The sequence below is a fragment of the Cololabis saira genome, chromosome 12, assembly GCF_033807715.1.
Source record: "Cololabis saira isolate AMF1-May2022 chromosome 12, fColSai1.1, whole genome shotgun sequence".
Classification (NCBI taxonomy): domain Eukaryota; kingdom Metazoa; phylum Chordata; class Actinopteri; order Beloniformes; family Belonidae; genus Cololabis; species Cololabis saira.
In genome coordinates, this window is record NC_084598.1 from 40,070,436 (window position 1) to 40,087,377 (window position 16,942).

Here is a 16,942-nt window from a genome sequence, read left to right on the forward strand (position 1 = left end):
ATAATAATAATAATAATAATAATAATAATAATAAAAAAAGTAAATAAAAATAAAAAACAACAGCACACCCTCTCCCCTTCCCTCCCTCATATGGTCAATAGATTACATCATTCAAAATCATTTAACATATGTCTATAAATACTAGAACAAAAATGAATAATAAATTAAATAATCCAGTCCTGTGTAAACTTATTCATTAATATAGTCGATGATTCAGATCATTAGTCCATTAAAAGCAAAAAATCCAAAAAAGGTCCCCAAATAATGTCAAAGTCTCTAGTTTTTTTTCTAACGGAATACAGTATTTTTTCTGGAGTACTATATGGTCCAAGTTCATTGATCAACTGTTTGGGTGCTGGGGGGTTTTCTGATTTCCAGTTTTTTAAAATACAATTTTTTGCCGCGGTGCCTGGAATATCTTACTTCTGAACAAAAGCTTACTGAATGTTCACAGGTTTGAGTGAAAGCAGGCGAACACGGCGCTGCAGAAACATCCTGTTGTGCCCTTTAAAAACCTAATAGGACATTATTTCCCTAACTTCCAGCTAATGGGATAAAGATGGAGTTATAGTGTTCAGGTGTTGAGCTCATCTGCTCATTACGGCATTTGCGATGGAGGGAAGAGGAAACTATAATCTGCTCTCACAAACAGATAGACAGCAGCCCCGTGCGAAGAGTATCAATCATCCCCGCCAGCCCGGTGTTTTTGCCACCCGACCAGCGCGAGCCACCGATGCGCCGCTTCAATCATCGTCTGCCCGTCTAAATGCTAGCGCTAATTAGCATTCACATGCTAAATTACCTCCCATCCCATGTTTCCTGATTAGGCTTAATCATTCTGACAGCGAGTTTTACTACTAAGCTTGCAGAACCGATACATCTCCGGGTTCTAGGAAGGGATCCAAGGAAAACCTCGGGCGCTGGATACTGGTATGTGAACGGTGGATAACATCCTGCTAGGTGTGTTTGCTTAGGCGAGAGGTTCCCGGCCTCCGGCCAAGGACTTTTCCTGTCCGCATGCCCAGCAGATCTTAAAAACCAATCATTTTTAACTGAACTGGCTATAAACATTTAGAAATGCACCAGAATTCTGCCCCTCCGACGTCCTTGGGCTGCTACTTAGAGAAAATACTAGGAGTAAGATTTACGTTGGCGAGAACTCTTCAGAAATAAGAACATACCGTCTATATTCCTTTCCAAGAAGGGCTCGGCGTCCAAAGTATTTCGAAAAACAACTAAGAAGCGACTGCTAAGCTAGTCTTCACACTGCAAAAATTCAAAATCTTAACAAGAATATTTTTCTTATTTCTAGTTAAAATGTCTCATTTTTAGTCAAAAAAAATCTCATTACACTTAAAACAAGACTCATCACTGGAAACTTTCACCTGTCTCAAGTAGATTTTCACTTAAAATAAGTAGAAAAATCTGCCAGTGGAAAAAGATTTTTTTGCTTGTAATGAGAAGATAAATCTTGTTCCACTGGCAGATTTTTCTACTTATTTCAAGTGAACATTTACTTGAAACAGTTGAAAATTGTCAAATAAGATATTTTTCTGGTAATTACTCTTGTTTTAAGTGTAATGAGATTTTTTGACTAAAAATGAGACATTTTAACTAGAAATAAGACAAATATTCCTGGTAAGATTGAGTTTTTACAGTGCAACAAGAAAGTGTATTTTCACATAAAGTTGTTGTTTTATGTGGGAAAAACAGACTGGATATCTGTAAATTCAGGATGAATCATTAGCATAAATTTAAGAGTAATATCCTAAAGAGCTGTAATCAAAAAGTAGCTTAAAGTGAACAGCTTTCACTTAGCCCTCTGTTTTATGAGACGTTGTGATGCCAAAAAGAAGAAAAAAAGTAGAGGGAAACATTACAAAACTCTCAAATGAATACAAACACCAACTTTGTTTCCCGCAGGGTTTTTGAGAAAACATCTTTACACGTGAAAACAAGTTGGTGTAAACTTTCACTTCGTGGAGCATTCTTACAATACTTCCATAGTGAGGCCTCCAAAAACTTTGCTCCATTCACAAGTCTCAACTTGTAAATTGAGCAAAATCTTTTTCAAAATAGTGTCTAATTTTTTACATTTTGATGCCAAAAAAAGCAAAAAAATAAAATCAAAAACTGTTGAGCAATAGCAAAGAAAACCAAACTGCTGCATTATAGTCAACCTGCTAATCTCACCTAACCCAAGCTGCTAGCTTCATGTAACTCAAGCTGGTAACAAATGTATGTAACCCTGGGTTCACACTGAAAGCGTCACGGACGTCATAGGCGTCTGGCTGCCATTCATTTTCTATGAAAACGCGCGTCGAGAGGCAGCGGGAGCGCGTCAATTTGAAGTTTAAAAATCTGAACTTTATGCAAATGAGCAGCGACGCTGCCGAGGCAGCATCCAATCACAGACCGGGATTCCCGAAGGGAGAAGCCTCAATGCAGATTGTACTTTCATGTACACACAAACGTACACTCATTCACGAGCAGAGCTGTGCACTAAAAAACTTATTTTATCAGGAATTAATATATTTCATCCAGCAAACTGACATTTTTGCTCATTTTACTGATGTTTTTACCTGAACTGCTCATGTGAAACACGTTTCTGATGGTTGAGGAGCTGGATGGTCCCAACCATTTTATTTGCTACATCGATCCAACACAAAATAATTAAAAACTGTGCTTATTAAACACAGCACACAGTTTAAACATTATGACCAAATCCGCTACGACCTGGTGTGTCAGAGTTCACCGCAGACAGACTGCAGCTTCACCGGGAACAACGGCTCTGACGGTTGATGTTGATCCAGGACCAAACTTGTTAAGGAGCATCAAACTCACTCTTATCTATGCGGAAATAACGCTAAGATATAAAGAAGGCTTCCCAAAGTGTGATCTATGGTGAAATAGGAAACTGAAGATGTGCACGCTATATATAGATATATGTAGACTATATACACTTTGTTCCCTCCAGTTCTGCAGCTTTAGCCCCGCCCACTGCAGGCGTCGACAGTGCAGCTTTCAGTGTGAATCCACCGAGCAGCGCGATGCAGGCGTCAGGAGATTTTTTACGCTTTCAGTGTGAATCCAGGGTAAGGCTAGAAAATTGAAAAAGCTATAGCTATCGCACGCTTCCAGCCTTAGCTAGCTAAAAAACAGCAGCTCCATCATCACTCAGTTCAAAAACTATACAGCTTACTCATCTATCCTGCTAAACACCATTAATAGGCTAGAATGTTTCAAGTTGAAAGTGGTGGGGAAATAGATTGTTTACATGTTAAAACACGCTGCTGCATGTCATCACTGACACATTAAAGCAGAGCCGAACATGTGGAGCCCCTCGCCACCATCAAAGGAGCCGGCTAGTGAACTACTGATCCCCCTCCGCCGCTCGGAGACGGCATGAAGTCTTACCAGTCTCTCTTGTCACTCTGTCTCAAGGCAGTAAAGTGCCAGTGTTATGTCAATCAACCGTTTGGCACAGTTACCTCAGTAACACTGTACTCCAATCAGTCCTGTCACTCAGGCTATCTTCCAAGATAGAAAGGAAAAGGAAAAGTAATTGGATTTGCTGCTGGCAGGGAAATGATGAAATGACATGAAACCATACCCCTTTCACCCACCGCACAGACAGACATCTTCACACACCTATACGCCGCCGCCGAGTGTAAATCTCCCTCTTTCTCCCCATCTGCTTTGCTCATCTCTTTTTGTTTCTGAAATCTGGAAATACTTCAGGCTGTTGAGAGTTTCTTTTCATCTCGCCTCATGCGGCAGGAGCACCTTGTTCTCCCAGGTAGACAAAAGAGGAGATGAAAAAAGAGGAATGAAAGGATTTCCAGGTTTTACTGAGATCTGAGGAGGGTTTTGGGGATTTTTCTGGCAATGGGTGAATACGGAACCCCGTAGTCCATTTTCATGCAGTTAAAAACCGAGTGTGCCACCTGCACCGTCGTAGCAACACTGTCTGCTGACAGAGATGTGAAGCATTGTGGCATCTGAGAGAAAAATGTGATAATGTGTGACTTTAAAGCGGTGAGCGCAGAGCGATAGTGTACACTGGATACAGCTGGGAGACAAAAGCTGGAAAAATAACAAAAAACAGCTTGATGTGTCTTTAAACTCAACAAAAAGGCAGAATTTCGGGATGAAATGTAGGAGTCCAGCCAACTTCACCCATCTCCGCCGTCCCCTTCCAAGCATGTCGGTAAAACAATCGGCCGTGTAAAATGCAAATTACTCACAGTAGGGTCACTGATTTTTCCTATTTTATCATTTTTTCAATCCCTATTCGGTCATTAACCACATAGTACAATGTGGCATACTGCAAAGGACACATGAACAGCTTTTCATGCGAGGAAATTCACATCAATATTGCCATTGACCTTATTTTAGAACAAGTGAACACTAAATTACAAGAATTCAGCCACATTTGACATGACTGAGTGATGTTTACATGTTTGAAAACAACTTGTAAGGACCATTAATTCTCCGTCTCACGTCTACAGTAAGTCTGTGTTGTGAATTGTTTCATTATGTCACAGTTTCACAGTGTAGGATAGGTTTTTTTTACTGTTTAACTCACTCTCCTGTCATCTGGATCCTGCCACCCTCATCAGCCTCATTCCCTTCACCTGTGCTTCCCTGGCCCAGCTCCACACCTGGTTTCCCTCATCAGTTTCCCCTTCTTAAACCTGCCCATTCCCTCATACCTGTTGCCAGATTGTCGTGTGCTTTTGCCTCGCTTTCCAGCCTTCCTGATTTCTGTCCTGTTCCTGCCTGCCTGCCTGTAACCCTGCATGACTCCCGGTATGACTCTCGGTTTTTTGATTTTTGCCTGTCCCCTTGGACTTGTTTGCCTGATCTGCCTGTCTGCCCGGTTTTGACCCCTGCCTGCCTTGGACCCGAATAAAGCCTCTTGGACTCTGATTCTGCCTGGTGTTGTGCATGTGGGTTCTCTGTCCTGTCTGAGCCGTGACAGTACAATCTGGCCAAGACTGAACCCAGCCAACATGGACCTACCACGTAAGGAAGAGGATTTGTGGGATTTTTTTTATGGGGACCAAGTGGCGTTCTACCACCGTACGGTGAAGGGGACAGAGACATGCCCCCAGTTCCAGCCTGTTGCTGTTCCCGAGGTGGCCCCGGACACACCCCAGTCTCTTCCCCCTTTCTGGGGAACACGCCTGGCTCTGGGTGGGCCCAGGAGCCTGCAGGCTCAGGGGAGACAACGACGGCGTCGGCCCCAGCCCCAGCTTGTTCCTGCTCCCAGAGAATCGGCTGATAACATGCGCTGGGCCAGGGAGGAGGAGTATTGGGACCCCTTTTGGGGAACACGCCTGGCTCTGGGTGGGCCCAGGAGCCTTCAGGGCAGGCAACGACGACGGCGTCAGCGCCAGCCCCAGCTTGTTCCGGCTCCAGCTCCTGCTCCGGCTCCTGCTCCGGCTCCTGTTCCAGCTCCTGCTCCGGCTCCTGTTCCAGCTCCAGCTCCTTCTCCGGCTCCTGTTCCAGCTCCAGCTCCTGCTCCGGCTCCTGTTCCGGCCCCCCGCATCCTGTCTGCTCCTGTTCCGGCCCCCCGCATCCTGTCTGCTCCTGTTCCGGCCCCCCGCATCCTGTCTGCTCCTGTTCCGGCCCCCCGCATCCTGTCTGCTCCTGTTCCGGCCCCCCGCATCCTGTCTGCTCCTGTTCCGGCCCCCCGCATCCTGTCTGCTCCTGTTCCGGCCCCCCGCATCCTGTCTGCTCCTGTTCCGGCCCCCCGCATCCTGTCTGCCCCGGTTCCGGCCCCCCGCATCCTGTCTGCCCCGGTTCCGGCCCCCCGCATCCTGTCTGCCCCGGTTCCGGCCCCCCGCATCCTGTCTGCCCCGGTTCCGGCCCCCCGCATCCTGTCTGCCCCGGTTCCGGCCCCCCGCCTCCTGTCTGCCCCGGTTCCGGCCCCCCGCCTCCTGTCTGCCCCGGTTCCGGCCCCCCGCCTCCTGTCTGCCCCGGTTCCGGCCCCCCGCCTCCTGTCTGCCCCGACTCCGGCTCCCCGCCTCCTGTCTGCCCCGACTCCGGCTCCCCGCCTCCTGTCTGCCCCGACTCTTGTTCCTGAGGCGATCCTGGGTGGATCTGCCGCAGTCCCAGACCGACCCCCTGACCAGTCTGCCGCAGTCCCAGACCGACCCCCTGACCAGTCTGCCGCAGTCCCAGACCGACCCCCTGACCAGCCTGCCAAAGTCCCAGACCGACCCCCTGACCAGCCTGCCGCACTCCCAGACCGACCCCCTGACCAGCCTGCCGCACTCCCAGACCGACCCCCTGACCAGCCTGCCGCAGTCCCAGACCGACCCCCTGACCAGCCTGCCGCAGTCCCAGACCGACCCCCTGACCAGCCTGCCGCAGTCCCAGACCGACCCCCTGACCAGCCTGCCGCAGTCCCAGACCGACCCCCTGACCAGCCTGCCGCAGTCCCAGACCGACCCCCTGACCAGCCTGCCGCAGTCCCAGACCGACCCCCTGACCAGCCTGCCGCAGTCCCAGACCGACCCCCTGACCAGCCTGCCGCAGTCCCAGACCGACCCCCTGACCAGCCTGCCGCAGTCCCAGACCGACCCCCTGACCAGCCTGCCGCAGTCCCAGACCGACCCCCTGACCAGCCTGCCGCAGTCCCAGACCGACCCCCTGACCAGCCTGCCAAGCCCCGAGACCGACCCCCTGACCCGCCTGCCAAGCCCCGAGACCGACCCCCTGACCCGCCTGCCAAGCCCCGAGACCGACCCCCTGACCCGCCTGCCAAGCCCCGAGACCGACCCCCGGATCCGCCTGCCAAGCCCCGAGACCGACCCCCGGATCCGCCTGCCAAGCCCCGAGACCGACCCCCGGACCCGCCTGCCAAGCCCCGAGACCGACCCCCTGACCCGCCTGCCAAGCCCCGAGACCGACCCCCTGACCCGCCTGCCAAGCCCCGAGACCGACCCCCTGACCCGCCTGCCAAGCCCCGAGACCGACCCCCTGACCCGCCTGCCAAGCCCCGAGACCGACCCCCTGACCAGCATGCCAAGCCCCGAGACCGACCCCCTGACCAGCATGCCAAGCCCCGAGACCGACCCCCTGACCAGCCTGCCAAGCCCCCAGACCGACCCCCGGACCAGCCTTCCAAGCCCCCAGACCGACCCCCTGACCAGCCTGCCAAGCCCCGAGACCGACCCCCGGATCCGCCTGTTACGCCCCAAGGGCGACCCCCCCGAACTGCCTCACCGGTCTGCCCGGCACCGAGGACGGCCCCCGGAGCTTTGGCCGTTTGTTGGCCGGGGCCCTCCTCCGGACACCCTCCTCCCGCCCTGGGTGGGTGGTTTTGGGACATCTGGAATCTGTCCCTTGAGGGGGGGGTTCTGTCACAGTTTCACAGTGTAGGATAGGTTTTTTTTACTGTTTAACTCACTCTCCTGTCATCTGGATCCTGCCACCCTCATCAGCCTCATTCCCTTCACCTGTGCTTCCCTGGCCCAGCTCCACACCTGGTTTCCCTCATCAGTTTCCCCTTCTTAAACCTGCCCATTCCCTCATACCTGTTGCCAGATTGTCGTGTGCTTTTGCCTCGCTTTCCAGCCTTCCTGATTTCTGTCCTGTTCCTGCCTGCCTGCCTGTAACCCTGCATGACTCCCGGTATGACTCTCGGTTTTTGATTTTTGCCTGTCCCCTTGGACTTGTTTGCCTGATCTGCCTGTCTGCCCGGTTTTGACCCCTGCCTGCCTTGGACCCGAATAAAGCCTCTTGGACTCTGATTCTGCCTGGTGTTGTGCATGTGGGTTCTCTGTCCTGTCTGAGCCGTGACACATTAAAAGGGATTGAAACAGATAATCCATGTTTACCTAAAACTGTAAATTAAAATGTGTAAGATTCACTATTTACGTTATTTACAGTATTTACAGTTTATTTACAGTTAAACTATTCACAGTAAAGTGAACATGTCCTGATAAACATTAAATGGTCAATATTCTTATGTTAGTATGGTCATTGTACTGAAAATACCCTATTTCCGGTTTCAAAGGGAAATGCTTTTATTTTGAAGTCTACAGGAAATGATCGAGCGTGTGTTCATCACTAACTTTGATTCTAACTGGCGTGCTGAAGATGTCGAGGCAAGATCCGTTATTTTCTCCCGTTCGTAAGCTGCAGCTTGTTTGAGGAGAATAAATGTTCCGTTTTAAAGACACACGTTCTGGTTATTGAGAAGAAGCTTCTGCTCCACAACAGTCTGCAACCTTGCTGAGAGTTAAAAACAGCCGACCTTTCAGAGCACATTGTGAAATCAAATAAGCAAGATAAAGCCAAAACACCCAAATAGGAACCCCCAATATTAACTTCTGATTTAGCTTTTTATATAATTCCCTCCGACTTTATCATTTGTCATTTTTACGCATTAGGAATCACTCCAACATTCCACATCCAGACACTAGAGGGCGCTCATCACGTCAACGGTGGCGCGTTAACGGAAATAACGAACCTGCTGTGGCGCCAACACAGTTTGCATCAGATCAGGTTGTGGAAACCAATAAAGTTGGGTGGGCGAATAAAATGTGAGCTCGTGTGGAATCAGTTTGGCGGTTTATGTAAATAAATGCTTTACATTAATCTGAAGCAAAAACTCATTTACTCCTTTGATGTCGGAAACGATTTGCTTTGTTGAGTCTTAAAAATACCACACTTCCATTAGGTGTACTAATGTAAAAAGGATCACAATAACGAAATGAATACTTTGCAGAGATTTGATCAGTTTGCTGGTCTGAGGTGTGTGTCGACAAAACACCAAGAAGAGGAAGATGTATGCAATGACTTTGGAGATAATTATTGTACATCAATCTAGGAAGGGTGATAAAACCATTTCCTAACAATTGTGTGTTCAGCACCCAGCAATTACTCACAAATGGAAAGCATTCACAACAACTGCTAATGTTCTCCGGAGTGGACATGAAGACAAATTTACTCCAATATCAGACTGCAAAAAAAAAGAAAAAAAAAAGCCTAGAGCTACATTTCCCTCAAGGCCTAACTGAAACTGAAACGTTAAAGTCCAAAACAGCACAATTAGAAGAAGACTGAACAAGGATCATTTGTTCAGAAGGGCTGTCAGGAGAAAATCTCTTCTGCTTAAGAACAAGAAAGCTCATCTGAGGTTAGGAAAACTGCATCTGAACAGACCACAAGGCTTCTGGAACAATGTCCTCTGGAGAGATGAGAACAGAGGGTTTGGAGTCAATGACGAGCAGCAAAAACTGAACCGAATTTCAAGACCCACACTTCATTAAGCCCCGTGGTTCAGGGGTGATGATTCGGGGTCGACCTGGGCACCCTGCAGGTACCGACTCGACCATGAACTCCTCTGTAAACCAGAGTGTTTTAGACCCACGTGAAGCCGTCTGACTGACAGCTAAAGCTCGGTTGGAACGGGGTCATGTGACAGGACGATGATCTTCAGCAACACCTAGCAAATCTGCATCAGGTTTTTGAGATGACCCAGTCAAAGTCCAGTCCTCAAGCGAGCTAAAATACTGGTGAGGATTTTGAGGTGGGAAGACCTGAAAACCTCAATGTACCAAATGAACTTTGTATAGAAGAATGGACCACAGTACTTCCACAAAACTGACAAAGATATACAGAAAATGATGAATCAGAAAAAAGCTTTATTAGCCAGGTTTGTGCAAACAAACAGATTTGATTCGCTGGATTTTGTCTCTCAAGGTTCAATAAAAAAATATTAAGAAAATACAAGGCACAGCAATCAAAACTTATGTACACTATATACAACCAATATTTACAGACACAACAATGCTGCACAAACATCTGACACAGACTCCTGAAAGTTCAGCAGAGTGGCGGTCTGAGGGAACAAACACAGCCCCGTAGCGACTACCAGGCGTGTGCAGGATGTCTGCATCGGTGTTCCTAGACAGTTTTCTGACCCTGGACCCATACAGGTCCTGAAGGGAAGGAAAGCCCTGCATTATTTTTCCTGCACACCTCGCTGTCCGTTGGAGTCTAAACCCGAGTAGCTGATTGGTGGCCAATCCAAACAAGGCAGTAACGGATGTGCAGAGGACAGACTGGACGACGGCCGACTAGAAGGTGATCAGCAGGTCAAACGTACAGTGGCCGACAAGGGCCAAACGCACTGCAACGGCCTAATGCGTCTCAGTTAAGGAAAACGGCTTCAAATACAGAAACAATTCAAATTCACAAACTCAAAACGAGGTACAAAAAGAGGAACGTGGTGCAAATGAAAAAACGTGCTGCAAAAAACACAAAAGACAAATGCAGCATCATCAAACGAGCTGCAAATAGAGAAACGATGCAAAGCACAAAACGATATATAACAAGAAACCATCTTCAAAAGAAAAAACGCTTCATAACCGGTCACTACAACCGGAAGTGCTCCAAACCTGCAGGGGGCGCTCACAGCGTAACAGTTTGATGATGGTGCATTTGTCTTTGTTTTTTGCAGCACGTTTTTTCATTTGCACCACGTTCCTCTTTTCAACCTCATTTTGAGTTTGTGAATTTGAATCTTTTCTGTACTTGAAGCCGTTTTCCTTAACTGAGACGCATTAGGCCGTTGCAGTGCGTTTGGTCCTTGTCGGCCACCGTACACACGTCCTGAGCCGTCCCAGTTAGCACAACCTCTGCCGTGATGTGGACGGGTCCAGTTCAGATCCCGGGAAATTGGGGCTCCCAGAAGCCTGAAAGTGTCCTAATTAGACACTGTAGTGTTGAGGATAATCTAAGTTCTCCCTCTCCCTTTAGGATCCACCTTTGTTAAATAGTGACATAGTGAAGACGAAGACCCGCTACAATCAAATACATTACAAACGTAGAATTAAAGGAAGGGGTACTAACTTTCGCACAATGCCGTATCGGTGTCCGATTCATCTCATTGGTGTCTTTCTTCACTTCCTTTCAGACTAACAACCATACTCGATCATTAAATCACTAACTGACCCTTTATTTTAAACTAAGCCACTTAATCATCAACCCCTTTAACATCCGACTGACTTATAAGTTCTCATTTGATACGAAGTGAAGACCGCAGCCTGCCGGAGGATCCGGCGATGTAACGTGAGGCTCAGTCACAATCCATAATGAAAGAAAGCCATTAACGCCACGGTAATGGAGATATTACGAGGTGTTGCACACATACGGGCCATGTGCTTAGTCAGTCATGACATTGTGATTAGTCATGCTGAGGTAAAGTAGTACAGATAGAGAACAACTCACTTACAGCAACACACACACACTCCCAAGGACAAGACACTTCTCCAATGGACTCCGGCGATTTAAGATGTACATTAGAGATTATATATTCATCGATCAATCAATATAAAGAGTCTAGCTGGCGAGCCCCGTCCACGCAGGCCAACACACAGTTCACAACATCGTGCGAATCCTAATGAGCATCAGGATGTGTGTGTCCACACATCGATGTGGTGGAGCTTTACATTTTATAAGGCCAAGGAGTCCAGTTTAATGTCCGACGTCTGGCTATGAAATCACGGATCTTTCAAGCGTCTCGCTCCATCTGCTTTGGTTTTTCATCTCCTCTGTAACCCCGGCCTCATTTCAGTCTCGCCAAACTTTCTGTCCAAATCAAACTCAGACATTTAATGCTTGTTCTGGCCCCGGTGGGAGTTAAAACCCTGTCGGGGGGAGAGGAAGCCTCGAGCGGGAACCGGGAACTGCGGGAGCCTAAAGCGCCGCTGATTTAGGGTGATTGTCACCCCGTCTCGCCGTCTCTCTGCCCATGAAGACGGCCGCGTTGCACTGCAGCATCTGCATTGATTTGTGCGAGGACGCCGGCAGACTCAACCCCCCCCCCCCGTCCCCCGGTGTTCACCTTCCTCCCCTCCAGACCCGAGCACAGGAAGACATGCCGGCTGAGGGGAAATGGGATTCCGATCGGCGGGATATCATCCAGGATCTGCTGACCCCTACAGTCTCAACAGACGCACAAATCACCCGTCTGCGCGGCACGACCACGGACACCAGCCAGGGGTCACTCGCAAGGACTCGCGGGCCGGGTTTCAGTCGACTTAGCAAAACTCATGTGACAGGAAGCTGTGTGAGGAGGCACGTGTGGGTCTCGGTGTGTGTGTGTGTGCATATGATTATTGACTCTCCCAAAGCAGTTGACAGCAGCGTTACTGGACTGAGGAAGGCTTTCATGGGCCTGCAGGGACCGGCGGCCTTCTAGAGCCAAACCTGCCTCTCCAACTGCAGCAGACGGTTGTTGGGAGTTTAACTGAACGTTTCACCCCTGGAGATAAAACAGGAGAAGCACTGGCAGGACGATGCTCGACTTTAAAGATGTCCAAACACGAACATTCCTTCCCGATTATGATTGTGTTCGCTGGGCTTGGAGCCTCGGAGATCTAATGTTTGACGTCCCTGCACTTCCTCTAACCCAGTGGTTCTCAACCTGCAAACTTATCAACTTAACCTTTCTTCTTCTTTGTGTTACTGTGCTTATCGTCTTATTTGTTTTTGTTTTTTTTTTAACATTATTGCAATTTCGAGCCGAGCGCCAACTTGAACTTTGCAACTTAAATACAAACACCAACCCAAACAGAATCCTACAAATATTTTCAAAATAAAAGCATTTTAAAGAAATGAAGGGTGTATGTCCACTCAAACTAGGGGGCTCATATTTGAAAAGGATGCAGATCGTGTTACGTTTGTAATAACCGCGTCGGGCAGTAACTACAACAATGCAAACGGGTGCAAGATTTCTTATTCAAATAAAACAAATTACACTTGTAAAGAGTAAAAGAAGGTCATTTTACCCTCTGTAGTTGAAGTAGATAAAGGTAAAATAACCCATTTCTATAAATGTCAGATGATCTCTATCTGTCTATCACTATGGACCCACGGACCCCTTGCGATTACACCACGGACCACTAGGGTTCCGCGAACCCTCGGTTGAGAATCACTGCTCTAACGCTCGACGGCATGTCCTGCCTCAGTATCACAGCAGTTGCAGAGATGTAATTCTGACCCGGTCCACTGGACCAGTACTGTACCTCCCTGGTCTTCTTTGGGGGATTTCTGCTGCTGCAGTTCCTCCATCTTCCCCTTCGACCCAATCTCTTCCTGCTAATGTTGACATGGAAGAAAAAAAACTGAACTTTTCCCAATTTTTCCCAAGTTAAACTTTGTTTTTAACATTATAAACAGTGAGACGATAAAAATGTTGGTAACTACTTTTCCTGCATTAAGTTACCATAAAATGAGTTCTGCTCTTCATCCAAGTCCCGACAACCAGAAAAACACGACGTGCTCAAGCTGGTGACACACAAGCGATGATAACTCTTTAATGAACACACCCATTAAACATGCACAGTGCTGGAGGAAAAGTAAATGATCCCCCGGGCTAATTACTTTAATAAACGCTGATTGGAGTCATTAGTTCAAACAGCCTGAATCCAATCAATGAAATGAGTTCGGAGGTTTGGTCTGAACTACTTTGACTGACGAAAGACACTCAAAAGTTTGCCTTTCCAGCGAAACATCTGCTGACGTGAACCGAACACAAAAAGGAGATCTCTAATGACACGGGTTCGAGAGCAGAGGAGCTGCATTTGGCTGGATAGGGATATACAGTCATGTCTCAGTGCTCAGCCACCCATCAGCACACAGTAGGACTGGGACTGCTCTACCTAGGACCTGGGAGTGGTAGCCTAGTGGTTATAGAGATCCAATCAAGCCTTGGATGCAACCGAGCTCAACCACTTTGGGCCCGAGCAAGGCCCTTAACCCTTACTGCTCCCCGGGCGCTGCACAAAAACAGCAGCCCACTGCTCTTAGTTTGACTAGAGATGGGTTAAATGCGGAGGAAGAATTTTCCCATTGCATTACTAAAGGAAAAATGTATATAGATTTTTTTTTATTATTTACCTAGGTGGCTCAGAAAGCACAACTCAGAACCCAGAAGTACCAGCTAAAGTTCTGAAGACGACGCTGGAGCGAAAAAACATCTCCGATCACGAGTCTACTGTACATCGAAAAGCAAGGGGGCCCTTTAGGACACCACGGAGACAGACGCAGCTCTGCAAAAGAAAACCACGTTTGCCAAATTGCACCTTGGGAATTCCCAATGCTGTTGGGCGAGTGTTTAGTGGACTGATTAAAGAGGAGTGGAAAGGTTTGGTGCCAGAAGAGCTCAGTTTGGCATCTATCAAAACATCCCCAGAGGTGAAGGCTTGGACCGGCAAGTAGAGCGGCACAACCGCCCTAAACGTGGAGGGAAGTCCACCTTCTGGAGTGGTCAGGTTAGAGCCCAGACCTGAACCCCTAAGAGATGCCGTGGAACCCAATGTAGCCGTCCATCCAGACTGCCCCTGACCAAATTGGGGCCCTAAGCAAAATGTTATTTGGAGGCCCCCCTGACTCTCAAACCTTTCCCCATCCCAAACGTATCATTGGTGCAAAATGACGTATCACAACATGACATTTAACTTGACAGACCCGTCAATAATAACACATGTACGGTAGATAAAGTCGTGACTGTATTAGTCAAATGAAATAAAAAAATAAATAAAAAAATAAACCTGAAATAAATAAATATTAAATAAAAACCTTAAAACTGAAATAAAGAAGTCACAAATAGCGACCAATTACTCGTCAAAAGAAAGTTACCTCCACCACCTCAAACTGAAAGCAGGTCTTGTGGGTCAGAAATCAGAGGTAAAGACGCATGTGTGACTTTTACAGATGCACATTTATCTCATTAAAAATAGTCAAACTTCTTAACAAGTTCTTCACAATATAAACAATATAAATCAATATAGGTCCTTCCTCCCCGCTGCCATCAGACTGTACAACCAGGCCTGCTCTCAGTAGTTAACGGACAATAACACGTGCAACAACAATAACAAGTTGTGCAATACCATATGTGCAATATCTGCCTGTCTACCTCACACACATTCTACCTGCTTTTTTTAACTGTTTCTTCTTTTCAATGTAATGTATATGCTGTTCATATTTCTTAATTATACTGTATATATTTTTTACCCCTCCCCTGCATGTGTGTGTTAGGTGTACTGCTGCCAACAAAGAGTTTCCCCACTGAGGGAGAAAATAAAGGATTATCTTATCTTAATATACAACTATAACGGTTGGAAGATGAGGCCCTACGCACAGCGCGTGTTCTGCATTTAGGCAGGGGTGGCCCTGCGTCCACACCAGACATCCAACGGGTCGATTGCTTTGTCCATGTTTCACGTGCATGTATCAGAGTATTATTGATGTGATCCTAAATGTGCAGTTTTATCCATTCAGAAGACTGTTTGTGACACACACACATGTGCACAGATAAGTGTAGTGGGTGGGAGGAGCATGAAAGAGGCTCAGGCAGATCTGGAGCACGAACACCCTCCATGCAGCCTCCTCAACACGGGCTCTTGAGGCGGCCACGCATATTATAAACCCACACACACACACACACACACACACACACACACACACACACACACACAGGGACAGCATGCTGTGTGCATGATGAACATGGGAGAGAGAAAAACATTACACTGCTTGGGCTGTGATTGAGGAGCACTTTTGAGGTGCCCACTGAAGCACACAGACAAACACACACACACACAAATTGGGTTTTCTCACCTGTGGTGCTCAGAAGACACAAAAAGAAGAAGAAGAAAAAAAAAAAGCAAAACATATCTGCCCCCACTGCAGAGCCACTCAGACACACTCACCGGCTTTTGAAAATCCTGCGACTACGACACTCTGCAAAGATAAAACCCACACAGCTCCGGTTTGTCTAGCAGCATGAGCGCCACTCCACCAATCACCCAGAAAACACACACACACACACACACACACACACACACACACACACACGCAACCTGGAGAAAACCTTGCATCTCCTGCGCTGCAGTCTTACGGGTTTCTGCAAAATGTTCATGAGCCTTATTTGCTGAGCTTCAAAAGGATTCGGTGACAACAGAAAAGCCATTTGGAGATGAAACGCACGCATAATAGCGCTGAAGGTACACGCACACGGCATCCATACGAGGCTGCTGTCTGCACCGAGCTGCGCTGACAAAAGCCATTTGTCAGCAACGCCAAAAGGAATGACTATTGAAAATGCATCAAGAATGACACCAAACTGCTTCAAAGTGAAAATGTTGTCGTGCACGGCTCCGAACATTCATGCACACACGCCGAACAACTACAAGAGCGTCTTAAAAAAACCCCAATTTTACTCATATTTCATCAGTGTCCTGTCAGCTATCAACAAAACAACCCCTCAGAGGTGTAACGTTTACGTGCAGAACAACTTCCTCCTTTTAACTCTCGTGTTCTGCAGGATGTGAAGAGTTTTCTGCCCTGAACAGAAAACGCAGCGCGCCATCGTACATGCAGCCCCGCGGCAGGACGGCGCTCAGACGCCGGGTTGCTAGGTTTCCTACCTTCTTCATGCGGCCGCTGCGGGTTCCCGTGAACGCCACGGTGTTTCCTCTGTAATCGTACGCCGCCACAGAGGTCATGCCGTCATCCTTGTCCACGTAGAGCGGGACGCCTTCGATGGAGGTCGTGCCCCCGAGAGGCTGGTTGAAGTCCTGGCCGCAGAAGTTATCGTCGATCTGCAGCGGCTGTTGGGGGAGAGAGAGCAGTTAACTCAACAATAAAGGCTTCCTGAATACGTTTCCTTATTATGCCAACGTTTATTGTTAAAGATGATGTGTTGCACTCCTTTATTTCCTGAGGTCTTAATGAAATATCTGACATGTTTGCATCAAAACACCTCTCAGACGAGCTTTATTGGAATAACAAAAGCAAAACTATAGAATATACAAATGACAAAGCAGCAGTGCTTCATCCGAACAGAATAAATGATATGGATCTATTTCAGCAGAACAAAACCTAAACATTTCAAATAAAAGTGTTGTCGTTCCAATTC

At 47.6% G+C, this 16,942-nt stretch overlaps 1 protein-coding gene across 3 annotated transcripts in view; it reads right to left on the minus strand.

Moving 5' to 3' along the window:
- plxna1a (plexin A1a) overlaps positions 1-16,942 on the minus strand; it is a 444,018-nt gene that overhangs the window by 380,758 nt on the left and 46,318 nt on the right. For all 3 annotated transcript variants that reach the window (XM_061736805.1, XM_061736806.1, XM_061736804.1), the window contains exon 2: positions 16,452-16,634. In XM_061736805.1, coding sequence (XP_061592789.1) covers positions 16,452-16,634 — 183 coding nt within the window. The remainder of the gene's footprint in view (positions 1-16,451; positions 16,635-16,942) is intronic.